This window comes from Ostrinia nubilalis, chromosome 5, assembly GCF_963855985.1.
Source record: "Ostrinia nubilalis chromosome 5, ilOstNubi1.1, whole genome shotgun sequence".
Lineage (NCBI taxonomy): Eukaryota > Metazoa > Arthropoda > Insecta > Lepidoptera > Crambidae > Ostrinia > Ostrinia nubilalis.
The window spans coordinates 15421426-15439595 of record NC_087092.1 but is presented as its reverse complement, the minus strand read 5'-3'; the positions used below and the strand labels follow the sequence as shown (position 1 = coordinate 15439595).

At 41.3% G+C, this 18170-nt stretch overlaps 1 protein-coding gene across 1 annotated transcript in view; it reads right to left on the bottom strand.

The window, feature by feature from the left end:
* Positions 1–313: 313 nt before the first annotated feature.
* Positions 314–18170, bottom strand: part of LOC135072039 (uncharacterized) — a 51139-nt gene continuing 33282 nt past the window's right edge. The window contains exons 3-10 of the mRNA XM_063965966.1: positions 14302–14403; positions 12055–14184; positions 11828–11972; positions 10305–10479; positions 7209–7394; positions 3885–4007; positions 1527–1616; positions 314–475 (exon numbers count right to left, since the gene is read on the bottom strand). Of these exons, the coding sequence (XP_063822036.1) occupies positions 314–475; positions 1527–1616; positions 3885–4007; positions 7209–7394; positions 10305–10479; positions 11828–11972; positions 12055–14184; positions 14302–14403 (3113 nt within the window). The remainder of the gene's footprint in view (positions 476–1526; positions 1617–3884; positions 4008–7208; positions 7395–10304; positions 10480–11827; positions 11973–12054; positions 14185–14301; positions 14404–18170) is intronic.

Sequence of the window (18170 nt, the reverse complement as noted above, 5' to 3'; positions counted from 1 at the left end):
CGCCGCCGCAGCCGCAGCGCTCGCGCAGGATCGACGTGATGTTACCTGAGCGTGCACGTGAGCTGCACGTCGTGCTGGTAGCGCGCGAGCGCGGGCGCGCCCTCCACGCGCACGGCGCTGACCTTCTCGCGCAGCGCGCCGCCGCAGCCGCAGCGCTCGCGCAGGATCGACGTGATGTTACCTGAGCGTGCACGTGAGCTGCACGTCGTGCTGGTAGCGCGCGAGCGCGGGCGCGCCCTCCACGCGCACGGCGCTGACCTTCTCGCGCAGCGCGCCGCCGCAGCCGCAGCGCTCGCGCAGGATCGACGTGATGTTACCTGAGCGTGCACGTGAGCTGCACGTCGTGCTGGTAGCGCGCGAGCGCGGGCGCGCCCTCCACGCGCACGGCGCTGACCTTCTCGCGCAGCGCGCCGCCGCAGCCGCAGCGCTCGCGCAGGATCGACATGATGTTCGCCTGCCGGAGGAACGCCACCACCTGGACACAGTGAAACAGCTTAGAATTTGATTTCACACAGGTTAATTACACATTTACCCTGCTCAGAACCGAACTGAATCTTCACAGGTTAAATTATTCCTATTATGTCTGTTTCTAGCTAATGATTGTGCCCTAAAGCGGTGCTGGGCATGTATAGTCTGGTCTGTGAGCTGCGCGCGTCTGTGCGACGGGCGCCCGCAGTGAGTGTGCGAGCGCGACAGCAACATAATTACGCGCGAGCGATAAGGATGGGTAGCTTGGGGTCATTGGACTAAATTCTACGTGCTCACAGACCGGGCTTTACACAACAAATTAGACAATAAATTGCCTCTTTCTCTTCAACAAGAACAGTTTCGCACTACGCTTGACCCAAATCTGTGAAAATAGGGTCCGGAATTCGGAGTAGTCGTCGAACGAACTTTTTTTATAAGGAAGTTTTATCTCACCCACTGTCCGATTTCAATCATCCGACATCTCTAATAAAATTTCTAGATCTGTATTCGGATTGGACGTAGTGCAAAACCGCTCTATAAATAAATAAATATCTTTGGACAATTTCACACATCTAGCCCCAAAATAAGCAATTAAATATGCTTGCTCTATAGCAGTGTTAGATGTGTAATAAAATTCATATCCATTTTTTTTTTTTTTTTTTTTTTATGTGATAGGAGGCAAACGAGCAAACGGATCACCTGATGGTAAGTGATTACCGTCGCCCATAGACACCCGCAGACCCAGGGGCGTTACAGGTGCGTTGCCGGCCTTTAAGGTAAAGATACGCTCTCCTCTTGAAAGCTTGCAGGTCGTATCCGTCCGGAAACACCGCAGACGACAGTCCATTCCACAGTTTGGTTGTACGGGGCAGAAATTTTTTGTACGTCACGTGTCGTTTCGTTCATAGTAAACCACACGCCAAAAACACACGTGAACCCGTTCTAAAAAGATGTTGGCCGATAATTGAAATTCCAGAAAAGGCAGTAACTTTGGACTCGGAAAAAAGTATGTTAGAAACTAAAGATACATATTATGCTGTTGTCAGTAAATGAGTTACCTTATCATTATAAGCCACGGGTATCTCCTGGTGGGCGGTGAGCGGCGCGTCGCCCGCCGCGACAGGCGGCCGCGGCGGCGGCGTCGGCGCCTGCGGGAAACGAACAATATGAACAAAACAATAGACATGTTGACACCACCAATCAATGAGGGCTATCGTTTTTATACTTAACAGTTGGCACCCCTGGCGTTTGACAAGACCTTACTCTACAGTGGCGCCATCTTGATGAGTGCAAATGCGATAGTCCTCCTACCACTTTAGCGCTCACAAGTTGGCGCCACTGTCTACGCGACTAGCAAGTGACAGGACCTTACTCTACAGTGGCGCCAACTGGTGAGCGCTAAAACGATAGCCCTCATTGACGTACTTTTTAAAACTGTCAAAACGAAACTCTCCCATAGATTTTGTATGGCACTACAAGCAAGTACGTCACTATTAATTTTGTCACCTCAAATAAACTACTTTTTTCAATTACAATGCGACCAAAAATCGTAATTTACAGGTAAATTAAAATTAATTAAGTTTTTAAGACCAGAAAGAAGTTTTTTTTTAGAAAAGTTGTGATTTCGAATTATTGGAGAATGGTGTCAAATTGTCCATTCATCGACAAAGTATGCCAACAAGAGTCTAAAAGGTCCTAGTAAAAGAGCTTTTCTGTGAAATGCATGCAACATTGCGGAATTATGGCGTCAAGTTTCAACAAACCATATCGATATCTTTTGATTATTTATTGACTTCCTGAAGAAAGTTGCTGATAGAATGTTACTATGCTGCTCTTTTACGAGAACCAACTGCGCCCAAATTATCTGTGTCAAAGGGTTGACTTGCAGTTATTCCGTTAACTGTCCAACTCCATGTAATACACGGTTGGTGCCGATACACAGTATAAGTTGGTCGCATATTAATGCTGTATCAATATGATAAAGCTGGCTTGCGTAATAAGCATGCTATTTTAAACACTGTTTTCAACGTATTCTTGAACTCTGTCGTACGCGTAAAAAGGAACACCACAAAAAATAACAATAAAAACAAGACAACGCACAAAGCAGTAACATAAAAACCACACAGTTCAATAAAACATAACCACGCAACATAAAAACCAGAACCTATAAAGTAACAGAAAACAAAAACAAACCCATTTGTATGGCCACAAAAAGCGATGGACAACACAATATATGCAAAACACTGAGATGAACAGATATAGTGATATGATAATACCACCTGACGCCCACACGAAGCGCGATGGACAAGCAATAACACCGAGCGACATATACTGATACTATGATGAATATGCATGACCTTACTCTGCGTTACAAGAACAATATTGCTCTACAAAAGCTTATACATATTATGTAACTAGCTGTGCCCGCGACTTCGTACGCGTGAAAACCCGTTTTCGCAACATTTTTCATTATTGCTCTGCTCCTATTGATTGTAGCGTGAATAGCCTATAGCCTTCCTCGATAAAATAGGCTATCTAACACTGAAAGAATTTTTCAAATCGGACCAGTAGTTCCGGAGATTAGCGCGTTCAAGTAAACAAACAAACAAACACACTCTTCAGCTTTATAATATTAGTATAGATAATAATCCTACACCGGGAGACTTCTAAGTTCACTCACTCTCGCTCCGTATAGTAGTGGATGAGTAGGACATTCGGATTGGAAACAATTTGCGGAGTAGAATTCTAGGACTTAAAGCAAGTGTAAGGTCATGCCGTAACCCAACGAAATGAAACGAAACAAAAAAAAAAGAGATATAAAGCTGACACTCACATTTAACACCACAAAAGTCTCCGAAACGACGGCCAAATGGTTCTGGTGGGACCGTGGTATGGCAAAATGTTCAAAGTTTTTTAGATAAGCCCGTCATAGTGAAGATATAGAAAACCTCCTCTGTGTTACGGAAGACAAGAATTTGGTTGACGTAATCAAAGTTTTTGTAAGTGATTGACTTTAACTACTTTAGAAATTGGAAAATTGATTTATTTTTTAATTTGTGTAACACGAATTCTTCGCCAATAACCAATAAATAAAGCAAAACCCACCGATCCCTCTATCTCCCAATTGCCGTGTGTAAAGGCCCATGTTGTTTCAGCCAAATGACGTCCACTGCTGGACAAAGGTCTCCCCCAAGGTTTTCCACAATGAACGGTCCTGCGCTGCCCGCATCCAGGCTCTTCCCGCGACCTTTACCAGATCATCGGTCCAAAGGCCCATATTTCTAATTTATAGTTTATAATGGATGCAATTAATAATTGAGTATCCCACCAAAACTTCAGCCATCGTTTCAAAATCTACCATATCACACAAAATCTACCATATCACACAAAATCTACCACACCCTAGCAACACCGACCTGGTCAACAACGTGCCTCCGCCGTTGAGGCAGCAGCGGTGAAAAAGGCCCGGCTTGCGGCGCGCGCGGCAGTCGCGGGTCGATGAACGTCGTCCGCCGCATCACGTGGTCCACGAAGAAACGCTGCAAACGCGCGCGCGTGTTAGTAAGCTTTGGCCTCTCGAGGGTTAAGGTGGAATCGAAAAAAACAATATGCATAACAAGGCAGGTATTTGACCACAATCGCACCTGGTGTTAAGTGGGATGCATTCTAGGATGTTACCTGCATATAATATATGTACCTGATTTTTATAACTGAACGCATTGTGTATCAAACTTCGGCGTTGGTTAGACTACCTATGAGCATCAAGGATTAAGGTGGTCTCAAAAAACCGGCCAAGTGCGAGTCGGGCTCGCACACCGAGGGTTCCGCCGTACAAACGTAGCGGTTTACAATTTATGACGTATTAAATCAAATTACTTACTTGATTCCGTTGCGAGTAGTGGCGAATTTCAAAATATGCGGTATGATTATTTTTTATTTATTTATTTTTCCTATATTTGCATTATAGGTAGGTACCTACCTCAGCGTTTTGAATTTTTGCGTTGATTTAGAATTTCTCACAGTTTAGAGGCAATTAGATTTAAGAAGTGTTTGATATGAATTTCAACTTTAATATCTCTACGCGTTCATGTGAAAAAGGGTAGGTAGTAAGTTTATAATTATTAAAAAAATATTTTATGTCATGTAAGCAAAAATAATATTTTAAATTTTATATAACTTCAAATTTATCATTTTCGCAATTTTTCCTTTATCTGTACTATACAGGGTGTTACTTTGCATTCTTGCCATATTTACAGAGGTTACTATATTACTGATACTGAACACAAATCCGTAAAAAAATAATGCCCGAAAAATTTTTTTTTTAATCTTGAGTATTTTATTTTATCGACAATCTGTTAAACACATCACTAATTTATCGTAACGCATGCACATCACTTGTTGGCGATGGCGATGAAGACTTTTTTACTTTTTATTGTATTTTTAAATATCTATTGCAATCAATTGTCTTAAAAATGTCTTTTTGACACTTGTAAAAAACTGAGAAATCCATCAATCACAAATCACGTTAAAAATAATACAAAAATGTCTGAAGTGTATTCAAACAACGAATAATTTAGGTAATTCAAAATGGTGCTTGGAGTGTCTGCAAGACGTCTTAGACGAAATGCTTGATGACGTACCCTTAGCGTTACACCAAATGCTCTACTACCAGCAGGATGGTGCTCCCCCACAATAAGAACGTCAAGTGCGCGAATAATACGTTTGGTGAACAGTGGATTGGACGAGGGGTCCAGTAGCTTGGCCACCACGATCCTCGGACCTGACACCAATGGATTTTTGGAGTGACTTGAAACGACTGGTATGCGCAGAAGAGATAAACAGTGTAAACGCGTTACATGAAAGGATGGTTTTAGTGAAACTGTGAGACAAAACGTTTATGTGTTGCGAAAACTAAAGCGAAAAACCTACGCTTCGCCGTGCTATACTGTGCCTTCATCAGAACGGAGGACACTTTGAACACTTGCTTCGCAGTACGTAAACTTTGTAAGTAGGAACTTATCAATAAATAATTAATTGTGAATAAGGTGATTTCATTTCATACTTCATTTATTAATTTGTAAAAATAGGGTACAATGTTAAAATCTGAAATCAACTGAAGAGTATTTTAAAATAATTATTATGACTGGATAAAAAGGCTGGTACCCAGAGCCATAAAACAACAGATTATTAGGAACTAGGCCACGCCCACTAGGTTTATTCCACTTGCACCTGTAGAACGTGCGAGACAAAATGGGTTTATTCCAATTTGTACTGAAAAACCAAATTTACTAAAATCTTAGTGTACTTTCTTTATGGGAGTATCTTGTTTATCTTAAATAATAGGTATTGTTCCCTACTTTTATCTCTGTGAATATGGCAAGAATGCAAAGTAACACGGTGTATAACGTTGCTTCGTGCCGAATTTCAAGATTCTGAGTTCACAGGAAGTACCTTGTAGGTTTTGATTCCCTAGCGTGTGACGGAAATTCGTCTAAGGTGTCGGTATAAACTGCTGTATCTTTTGATCGCGTTAACTTAGAAGTTTGATTTTTTTACTTCTTAAAGGGACAATAGATATAGGTATTTGGTATAAATTTCAATTTGATACCTTTATTCGTTCGTGAGAAATAAGGTAGTAAGTTTCATTTTATTAAAATATTTTTATTATATTATATAACTAAAAAAATGAAATTTTCGCAATTTTTCCTATATTTGCATTATATGACAATGCTTTATGCCAAATTTCAAGATTCTGAGTTTACGGGAAGTATCCTGTAGGTTTTGATTCCTTTGCGAGTGTCGAAAATTTGTTGAAAATATCGACATAATCGGCTGTATCTTTTGATTGGCTTGGCTTAGAAGTTTGATATTTTCACAGCTTAAAGGGACAATAGACCTGAGTATTTCATGTGAATTTCAGCTTGATACGTTCACGCGTTCTTGAGATAAAGGGTCTTGACAGACGGACGGACGGACAACAAAGTGATCCTATAAGGGTTCCGTTTTTTCCTTATGAGGTACGGAACCCTAAAAATGTAAGCAATTTGAGTAACTAACTGGACTAACCACTGTATAATGTGCACGTGCGCATTCTTAGTATCAAGCATTAGCGTGGTTAAACTACCTACGCATTGCAAGGGTAAAGTTGGAATCGAATTATTTTAAATACCTAACTTCAGTCTAACTGAACTAAGAAACGCTGCAAAACGCGCGCGCTTTGATAGTAGAGCTTTAGGCTAGACTGCCTACACACCTCAAGGGCTATTGTGGCCACAATGATAAAGTACGTAACTAACTGCAGAATATGCGCGTGCGCATTGTTAGTACAAAGCTTTATTGTTAGTTAGTTTTCACATTTACGGCGTTAAAGAGCACTCTCTGTCGCAGTATTTTAAACGCGCTAGACGTTAGTTAGTCTGATTTACTGAAAACGTTGTAGAACATCATCTAATAGCGTTTTTTCTGATCACGTTCGAAGGAGGACAAATCTCTGTTGGTCTTGGATACCATATCGAGGTACTATCTACTATAACCATGCCATTCCTGGTCAGTTGAATGTCTGACCCAAACGGTCGGTCTACCGACTCGCTGAACATATTGTTGAGCACCATCTCGTCTATTTACTGATAACATAACGCTAGAAAGACATCCGGGCATAATCTTCGAAACAATGTTCAAACTATATGTAACGAAAATACCTTGGAAATATACATTCACTTCACATTACTATGCTTTGTTACCTTGCCATTCCTGTCCAGTTTAGTGTCCCAACCAAGCGGCAGGTCTCGGTCCGACTCGCTGAACATATTGACCAGTGCCACTAAGTCCCGGTTGTGTTGATAACGCTCGAAGGATGCTGTGTCCCGGCGGATCTTGGAGATCATGTGCTTGAGGGTAGAGTTGCAATTGTAGAGGGAAGACGCTTCCTGGAATAATAACAAGACGGAGTTAGGAAATAGCTAGGAGGTGCACTTCAGCTTCGTTAGACTGTAAGTTCTATAAGCATAAAGGTGCGTACGGATTGCGCGTACCCTGGTACGCGTAAACTGAGTACGCGTAAACTGAGTACGCGTAAACTGAGTACGCGTAAACTGAGTACGCGTAAACTGAGTACGCGTAAACTGAGTACGCGTAAACTGAGTACGCGTAAACTGAGTACGCGTAAACTGAGTACGCGTACCAGGGTACGCGCAATCCGTACGCACCTTAAGTAAGAGAACTATAAATTAAGTGCCAAAATACTGGTCAAAGGAGATCTTAATGGCATGATTAGGTCTTAATTACAAGCGAATGACTCATAATATTAATATTTGATTTTAATAACGTAAATAATTTTAACTGTTGTCGTCATTTCATTCCTAATACAGAATCGCTGCTATTAACAAGATAGAGTCGATTATTAGCTCATCATGTTAACGTAACATTAATTATGGACCAGTCTGATAACATTTTACAAATTATTACGTTTGTATATCTGTTATTTAATGACTAATGGCTAATCGCCACTTTGTAAGCGTTACAAATGTCTCGCCGTGACCGGTCGGACACCTTTAGTGCCGATATCATCAGTTGAAATTAGTGTTCCCGGGGCCTATAGGCTTTTAGGCTTAAAATTAAGCCTATTTAGTTCTTTTTTTGGCCATGATAGACTACTAGGCTTTTAAAAGGCTACTCATTATAAAAAGCCTATAGGTTTACAAAAAAACCTATAGGCCTAAATAGCCTTTTAGGCTTTATTTCCGACTAAAGTCTTTTTCGAGTAGTAGGCTTATTATAAGGCTATAGCCATTATTCAGGTTATGGCTTAGTATGAATTAAACAAGTATTTTTGTATTGCATTTATTTTTAAATTAAATAAAAACGAATATTATTTGAAATTGGAAATAATTAAGTACCTAATTGTTATACATTATTATTATCATATATTTCTAGGATCCCATCATCAGATCCTGACTTGGTGACAATGGGACCACCTCAGAAGTGTACCCTATCGAACAAAAAAAGAATTTTGAAAATCGTTCCACAATTGACGGAGTAATCGGTGAACATACATAGAAAAAAAAATACATACAGTCGAACATATAACCTCCTTCTTTTTTGAAGTCGGTTAAAAATAAATATTCATATACATATTCATTTATTGCATCCTGTTGTACAATTAGGTGTTTACAAATAAATAAAATAGACCTAGCCTAAAGGACGAAAAATCTTTATAGGTTTTTAGCCTTTTAGCCTTTTTGTAGGCTAGGCGCATATTGCGCCTAGCCTACAAAAAGGCTAAAAGCCTATAGTCATCGGGTAGACAAAAAAAGGCTATGAAAAAGGCCTAGCCTAAAGGCCTAAAAGACCTTTTTAGGCTTTTTTCCTGCTGTAGCCCCTAATTCATAGGCTAGCCTTAAAAAAAAGCCTAAAAGCCTATAGGCCTCGGGAACACTAGTTGAAATGCATGAACTGGTTACCGGGAGCGTTATTGTATCTCACTCATTATATGTATATTATACTATTTTCGGATTCAATATTAATTTTTAACGATCTTTCAATGGCCTGATCTACATAATTTGATTTAAACGTGCATTTTATGAGCTCAAATTGAAACACGGTTATGAGCAGTTGTTTAGATATGCATAGAACTTTATGAATATTCAAATCGTATTGAATCGATGTCATAAATTAGAAATTATTGATCTTGCATCGTTTAATCATGTCAACGATGATTTAATTAAGTATTTGTTATATCTGACTCAATAAATTAAAGCATTATTATCCATTCTAGCCTAAACTACTTGCAAGGCCAAAAAGAGCCACTTCAGCTCTGTTCCTAAAATCTAACTAGAGTTAAGTAACGGTATTACATTTTTTAAATTGTCTCATACACATACAAACACACATACAAAGTTCGGAAATAATTGAAATTAAAGACTTTATTGGCCACGCTAACGGTTTACGTTACAACACGGTTGAGTTAACTGCGCACCTCGGTGGAATGCAAGTCTCCCTCGCACTCGTCCCGTTTGTACCAGAGCGTCGATGTGACGTCACGGCCACCAGGTGCGCAGTGAACTCGACCGGGTTGTATCCTCACTTATCAAGCTTAGATTTTTTACTTAAAATAGTAAGACACGGGTCTTAACGCGACGTTTATTAATGAGTTACATTATATATTCACGGCTTGACGTTTTGGCTGCGATGCTGCCACCGTGGTCACTCATTAATAAACGTCGCGTTAAGACCCGTGTCTTACTATTTTAATGAAGGTTTTCGCGTATGAAAAATCCGCCAGATGGCAATACGTAGACGCGAGGTCTAAATGGATTTTGACATATCTGTCAATGTCATGTCAAAAATAACCAATCATGCAGCATTTGGACCTCGCGCCTACGTATTGCCATCTGGCGGATTTTTCAAAGTCAAAGTCAAAGTCAAAATTTCTTTATTTGTTTAGACTAATATATAGTTCTTACAAATCGTCATTTTGCTCTTAAGGAGCCTCTACATGTCTCATAATTTTTTTACCCTACCAGCGCTTCGAGACCAACATTTGGCAAGTGCTGAGAAGAAGCGCCGCAACAAACTCAGTCACCACTGTCTGCCGGTTAATATAAATAAATAGAAATAGTAGTAGTAGGTACATTCGATTCAGGAGCAGTTCACTGAATTTACCATGCATTCTTGTATGGTGTATCTTATAAGAATGGCTATACAAGATTGCGTGGTATATTAAACAAGGTAGTGACGTGCTAATATCTAGACTTACACTTTCAATCGCGAAAACCCTCATTGAAATGGAACGCGAAAGTTTAAAATCTTAGTTTTTTTGCTTGTTACAAACCACTCACTTGGTTCATATGCAGTATGGAGTAGAAGTCTGGTCGCGCTAGAAACTCTGCAGCGGGGTGGGGGGCGTGGGGTTCCGAGGCGCGTGACGTGCCGGCGGCGGGCGGCGCGGGCGCAGGCGGTGCCTCCTCCTCGGATAGTTGTGTCCGTGTCATAGTGCGGCGGATCGATTGGTATCTGGAAGGGTAATTGATTATTTTAGTCTTCAGAATACTTCAGCTAAACTACTAAGGCTGGGTTGCACCATCTTACTTTAACTTTGACAAACGTCAAAAATCTGTCAAACTCCATACAAAAACACCGGTTATCGTTTTAGTTACGGTCAAAGTTAGGTGGTTCAAATCAGCCTTAGTTTTTCCATTCAAATATACCGCGTGGTTCATATTCAATTTTATTTGCCAACTAAGGCTGAGTTGCACCACCTAAATTTGACCGTAATTATAACGATAACCGGTAGTTTTTGTATGGAGTTTGACAGCTTTTTGACGTTTGTTAAAGTTAAAGTAAGATGGTGCAATCCTGCCTAAGTGTTACAAGTTGTTGTACTTATCCCAACTAATCCCAACTAATATTATAAACAACTAATATTATAAATGCGAAAGTAACTCTGTCTGTCTGTCTGTCTGTCTGTCTGTCTGTCTGTCTGTCTGTTACGCTTTCCCGCTTAAACCTCGCAACCGATTTTGATGAAATTTGGCATAGAGATAGTTTGAGTCCCGGGAAAGAACATAGGATAGTTTTTATCCCGGTTTTTGAAACAGGGACGCGCGCGATAAAGTTTTTCTGTGACAGACAAAATTCCACGCGGGCGAAGCCGCGGGCGGAAAGCTAGTGATCAAATAAAGAGCTCTTAAAAGTTAGGTTCTGACAGAAAAGAATAGGACCAATTTCGGTCTTCCCGTGGTCGTCATATAAGAGACGAGTAAGGCACAATATGCGAAGATTAAACCCCGCCAACCCATCGGGCTAGCGTGTGTAGGCCAATTCCTCCGTTTGAATCTAGTACATTAGAGAGGCTTGTGCTCCTTCTGTAGAGAGAGACTACCGCCTCTGTGGTCTAGTGGTAAGACCACCTGCTTCAGACGCAGAGGTCCCGGGTTCGATTCCCAGTGGGGGCAGATTTTTCTGTTCGGTTTGGTTGGTGGTAGGACTTGTTCTAAGTCCGCCTGGCTAGCTACCACCATCTTACCTAAGTATATCGCCATAACAACAATGTTAACAGCATTGTTGTGTTCCGGCAGTTACAGGTAAGATAGGCAGTTCCTCTGTGGTTGAGGATTCCGGGTGAAGCTCGCTTCCACCTTTGGCCTGATCATCACTTACCATCAGGTGAGATACAGGCCAAGAGCTTCCTCGTTGTGGATAAAAAAAAAGACTAAATAACCTGATAATGATGATTCGAGACTATTAGAGGCAATGGTCCCATGCCTCTAAGCAAGCGTGGGGTATACCAACGCCACGGTATTGCGAGTAAAAATTAACGGTTGAATGAAATTTTGTCAAGTAAAAGCAGTAAACAACTTACCTCCTATCCAGCTGTCTCCTCTGCACCTCGGGCGCTGGTGACCTTGCAGCTGTTCCGTTGACGCCCGGCCTCTGCCACGTTGTAGTCCTGTTAATGTGGTCTATATAGAACACGCGCCCGTGACTGTCCATCCGAGCTTCCCAACCTGAAGACATTAACATAAATTGGTTAATTTAGAAAGTGACGTATATAAAACAAGTAATACTAGAAGAGAAGTGTACACATACCTGCAGGTAACGGCTCTTCACATTCGATAATCCCCCCAATCATATTGGCAGGGAAATCGCCAGTCAAAGCCATTTGTCTCGACGCCCTTTCCGGTATCGAAGGCAATCTGATGCCAGCCATATGCCTCAAAGGCGTCGGCGAAGCTACAGCATTGTCGTTGTTATCATTATCTTCTATTGGTCTCGGCCTCCTGAACACGACGTCGTCGGGAGGACCAGCGTGAACGATTGTAAAGTGATTACTATTCACAAACTCTAGATTTGGAGATCTTATCTCCGACGTTCTTAGCTCATTTGTGAATTCCACCATTTCGAAGTTTTCGTGTAGTCTGCCTTCGCAGTTTTGAATGGGGGGAGGATGTAAATCGGGGGGTGGCATGGGCCTAGGTCTCCGCGCGTGGTGAGTGGGGGTGGGCGGACACTGAGGCACGGCCGCCCCGGCTAACGCGGCCACCCTTGTCAACACCCTCGGGTGTGGCCGAACAGGACTTTCTACATTGCTTCTTGAAGCGTTATTAGAGGAGTGCTTTGGTGTACCTTCGCAACCAAGATTTTTCAGCAAATGTCGAGGTAAACTTGAATGCTTCGGGGTTGAACTTTCACATGAGTATTTCCTATTCATCAACATAGTCCCAACGCTGGGAAACATTCTGCTCCCGTCATCAACTGGAGAAGTGGAATGCGATGAGTTACAAGAACTCGGAGCGTTGGAGCTATTGTTATCAGTCTCTCTATTTGGCGCATCTATATGCGAAGAGTTTAAAAAAGCCGTCATCATTGTAGGTGTGTTGGCTCTGACAGAACTTTGCCGCGTAAGAGGTTTATGCCCTTTGACGGTTAGTTCTTTTTCTTCAATTTGATTCCTATTGTCGTCCTCAAACTCAGAATGATTACTTATGTCGTTCAAGAATGTATTTTGAGCCTTCTCTTCAGATTTGGCACGATTAGGTGTAAGATTGACCCCGTCTACAGTATCTGTGGGGGGACTGGGTTTGTCTTTTCTTGCGAATGTTGTCGTTATGTAGTTGTCAGGTCCTATATCTTTAATAAACATAATATTTTTCTTATTACTAACGCTAGGGCAACCTTCAGGTACGTTTTTCATTTTCTTTTCTTCAGCTAACCTAGATATTTTCATAGAAGAAACAGTAGATTCACATAAGCTGCCATCTGTTTCGGGAGTTGCTAATGGTGCTACATTTTGACCTCCTCGCCAAAAGCTAGCCGTCGAAGACATAGCTACTTGATTACCAGAGTAAAATTCGCCAGGTTTAAAATCATTTATCTCGCCTTGTAATGTTGCCGAATTACTGATATTGTTATCAGTAAAGAACTGCTCATCTATATCAATTAATTCAAAAGTGAATGTGTCTTCGGGCTTTGACAGTTTTTTTGGCTTTCGATGTCTCGGTACCTGCGGCGGAGACAATGCGTGCATTCTCTCGAGCGGTTTGTGCGATTGTCTCGGCGGTAGCGGCGGCACCGGCGATTTTTCCGCATCACTCGGCACATTCGCACCTTCTACATCATATACGAACTTCATTATCTTGCAGGGGTTCTTTGGAGACCATATTTTATAATATTCAGTACCTGGCGACGTCGGTGATTCAAACCCGGAGTTCACTTTTGTTTTCTTTTTGACGCCATTCAATGTGTGACCACCGCCAGTATCAACGGGAGGAGGACACTTCTTTTTTACACCTGAGGACGTGGGCCTACAGTCCATAGCACTCTGAGATTCACTATTTACAGATTGAGATTCTAAATTACTAACTAGAGATTCACTAGCATCACATTTTGTTTGTTCGAGATTCAAATGGTTCCCGTTACTTTCTAAAGCACTAATTGAGCATTTGTCTACGTTGTCGCTGAGATGTTTGATGTCTTGGCTGGAGCTCGCGGGGACGAATTCTACTCTAGGCGGGTTTTCAGAGTTCATTTCAAAACTCTCATTGTTGTAAGAGAAGGGCGAGACGTGGTCGCCGCTCCTCTTCCTCGACATGCCCTCCTTGAGCCTTGAGGGCAATTTCTTAAGGTCGACTTTAAACCGCGACGGCAGCGTTGGAGATTCCGCGACGCACTCTTCACCTTCGCCATTGTAGTAACGAAAGCAAAGGAGTTGCTCACAATCTGTAAAAGAGAGGAGATATGTTACTATGATCCAATGTGTCCATGTATAATAATGTTTAAATCAAAACAACACACCATTAAGAAGCAAAAAGGATAGGCAATGCGTAATAGAATCACCTTCATAAGGTTGATTAGGCTCATCAAGAAGCCACATTATGTCGCCGCTGGCGCATCCGGTTGCCGGCACGCGCTCGACGATGCCAGCGATACTCGCCGATTCTGCAACAAACGAGCGCTCATTATAATTCGAATTCAAAAATACTATGTAACTCGTAATTCAACTTCACTGATACTTAACAAAATTCAGTGAACTCATTTGCATATTATGAGACGTGTGTAAGTATTAAAAATAAATAAAAACCAAAGCTACGCCGTGCAAAATCTCATTTCGAGGTAGAGCCGGTACCAGAACGAAAAACAAAAAGGGCGCAGGTGCAAAAGACTCGACATTAAAAACAAACAACAACCAAGCGAAGTGCACCGCAGACAGACCACGCTGAACCCTTCTGTTTTTTATCTAACAAAAATCAACAGCGGGTGAATTTTGCTCGCGTTCGGCGCAGGCGCATCACAAATTATGCGCCAGACGTAATCACCGCACATTTTACGCGAAATAATCGGAGCCACCGAATTGCCAGTTAATTGGGGAAACATGGCCATAAATATCGCGGGGGCAAATTGATTCCGCAACTGAATTCAGCTGGATCCACTTAAGCATTACCATATTTTGATTGGATTAATATACGAGCGGCCGCCTAACATCTTCCTGCCGTTGATTAAGTGTTCGATCCCGTCGTAAATATCGAAATGAGTGGAAGCATTTACGTCAAACGCTTTTATTTTTCATCGCAAATAAAGCTCAACGCACCGCATTATATCTACTTAATGCTATAAAAAGGTCGAAGGAAGATCATGCCGAGGAGCAAATAAACTAAACAGTCTTGTAGCAGGATAAATCGCCGTATTATCTCGAAGTTGTTTCCGCCTGGAAATAATTACTCGAGTCTAAATACGGCGGGAGATCGATCGCTCCCATTAGTTTTTTGTTTCCAATAATTTGTTACCCGGCTTTTGGGCAGAGACAGGCTGTTTAGTTTGATTGCGCGCTAAAATTATGTTTAAGCGAGAGTCATTTCCTCTCCAGTAATGGCTAGTGATAAGTAGTGGTTGGTAAGGCAGCCGGCGATGGTGGTGATTAGTTAAGTAAAGTAGTTCATGACGGTGTCGATGACGACACGCGGTGACACAGAGGGCGTCTATTTCCGGTCGGTGACGCAACATCCACGCGCGCTTCCGTCCGCAGGATATGGGAGGAGATACAAGTGTAGCTCGTACGGAGATCAACCACGTTTCCGCGGGATTTGAGATAAACCCAATACGGTGTGTGCCTATTGTTACAAAAATTAGGGTAAACTGAGAAGTTTTTTACGCATAACAAGACAGGTATTTGACCGCAATCGCACCTGGTGTTAAGTGAGATGCAGTCTAGGATGGTACCTACCCTGTAAGTGCCTATTCACTCTTGCCCTGAAAAGGCCCGGATTGTAATGTTGATGAGTCGACGTTATAATAATTATGTTACTGAGCGTATCCAAATTTCGAGAAAAACTATGATCAAACGAACTTATTTAGCATACAATAGGTTCTTCAGATCTCACGGTTATACGTGATGACGAAGGTGCGAAAAAATTCAACACATTATTTGCTTCCGTTCATTTTCAGGAACTGTAACCACTTAAAATAAAAAATAGACTGACAAAATTCCAAAGAGAACATCTGTTTTGCATATCGTCCTCTGATTCTTCGAATCTAGATTTTATTTTTACTTTTTGCTGCGTAAACGTATTTGCTGGTGCGTGAAAATACTACTAGGCATTTAGTTTGTCTACGTCCGCAGATATTTGTATAGCAATAGAAAAAAGAGATTAGCCTGATTAACAAGATCATGCTTCTAAATTATGTCTATGGTTAGCTAGTGGCGGAAGTATGCAGTTAAGTACGGTCATCTCATCCCGGCCATTATTCAGTGCATCTGTCTTGACGCCTACGCCTACTGTTTAAACTCACTTTTTGTCCCACCCATGATATCTTTTTAAGTGGACCCCTTGGTTTCACACGAGATGTGATCATCGGAATGGCGCCGACACCTCGTATCCTTTACCAAACTAAACAACCTGTCAATATGCTCCGTTGACACGCTAAGCACGCATGGCTCCTCGACTTGGTAAAGGTAAGTTTACGCACCCTTAAAATAACATTAAGGGTAACAGATTTAAACAATAGTTCCCATTCCCAAGTGTCTTTAGTCGAAACGGGGTTCAAAAGGAAATGATAGTTTAAAAGGGTCGTAGCCGCGATGACAGAATCCCATTAGCGAGTGACGATTCGACAGTTTCGCTGCCACAATTATATCCCTGTTGATGTGCGGCTGAGACGAGCTTTCAGCGCATTAACAACTCGTACGACGAAAGCTTAAACGTGGTTAACTTTTCACCCTCACGATTCGAGTAGACATTAAAAGAAACGTGTACATTCACAGGTCCGTTTGTGGCCTCCATAAAATCGCCTAATGGTAATGCACTTTAAAATTCCTTTTCATTCATTGAAAGCTCCATTAAGGTCCGGTTAATTTTACGAGTGGTGGCCACTTAAAATTCCCTGTGGTCCACAAATCGTACCGGATATTGGGAGTTTATTCAGTGCTGGTTCCATTAGCACCTTCGAGATAGTGCGGTGACAGTTATCGCGCTGAATGTCAATGATGACTGATGAGCGGGTGGCATCAGACAGACGGCGAAGGGCGAGGGTGACACAGTATTTATTGTGGCAAATGGAAAAAAAATCGAATAAGAAAATATCACGCATAAATACACTCGGCATCAAATAAACCGCACCTCCCGCGACAAGCACTTTCAAACGTATGCATCCCCACATCCCACCAATATTGGCACCATTTAAAAGCCTAGTTCTAAACTTCTTTTCATTAAAGGAAAGGTTTTTACCCCAAAAATGTGTCTTTAGAAGGATCTAGAGTCACTTAATCAAAAAATAGGTTGTTACGTTTGAGCCAACTTTAATGGCTTTAAAACTGTTAAGTTGCAATTAATCGCTATCCATCTGTTAAAGAGGACACGTGTGATGATTATTTGGTTTTATAACCATAAAAATTGGTCTAATTGATCCCAGAGGTGAGCCCAAAGTGGACCTCACTTTTTCAAGTCACATTTATGGTATATGTTAATCATTTATTAAGAAATTAAATGTGTTTTTCTTTAAGGATATTTATTAGCCTTTCAAATAACACCAATATTGTTGGGGCACCATGATTGTGTCAGAAGAAAATCTTTAAAGTTCGCGTCGCGAAAGGTGCGGTTTATTTGATGTTGAGTGTAGATGCGAAATTGCAAACTTCATTATTTTATCGAAGAAGAAGCAGGTATACAATTGATAGAATTATTGCGAGTCTTGTTAGGGATTCAAATGGTAATGAAGAATTGCTCTATGTAACTTTGCAAATAGTGAACAAACCTACTTTGAAATGTTATACGATAAGATATGAATTAATTATTTGATCACATAAAATTCAAAGATAAGTTTACTACAGGAAACTAGAATTTACAAAGTAAACAACTTTATGCACATAATGCATTTGCACATAATGATGATGATGATGAATGGGCAGCAGCGCTCTCTGAAAAACATCAATCTTTTAAACTGCGATCTCCAACCCGCCTGCCTAGCGTGGAGATTATGGCAAAACCCTCCACTATAGTGGAGGAGGCTCATAGTCCAGCAGTGGACTGTAAAGGGCTGTTGATGAAGTGATGATGATAAAATTATACGCAATAATTGCTAACTTGCAAGAAATAAGGTAAAATAATGACTGCCATTCATCGACTTGATTAATATTTACCTGAACACAGCATAATCACGTGTTTCTAGTTATTGATCGTACTAATTCGCAGAAAAACACTTTGCGTAGTAAT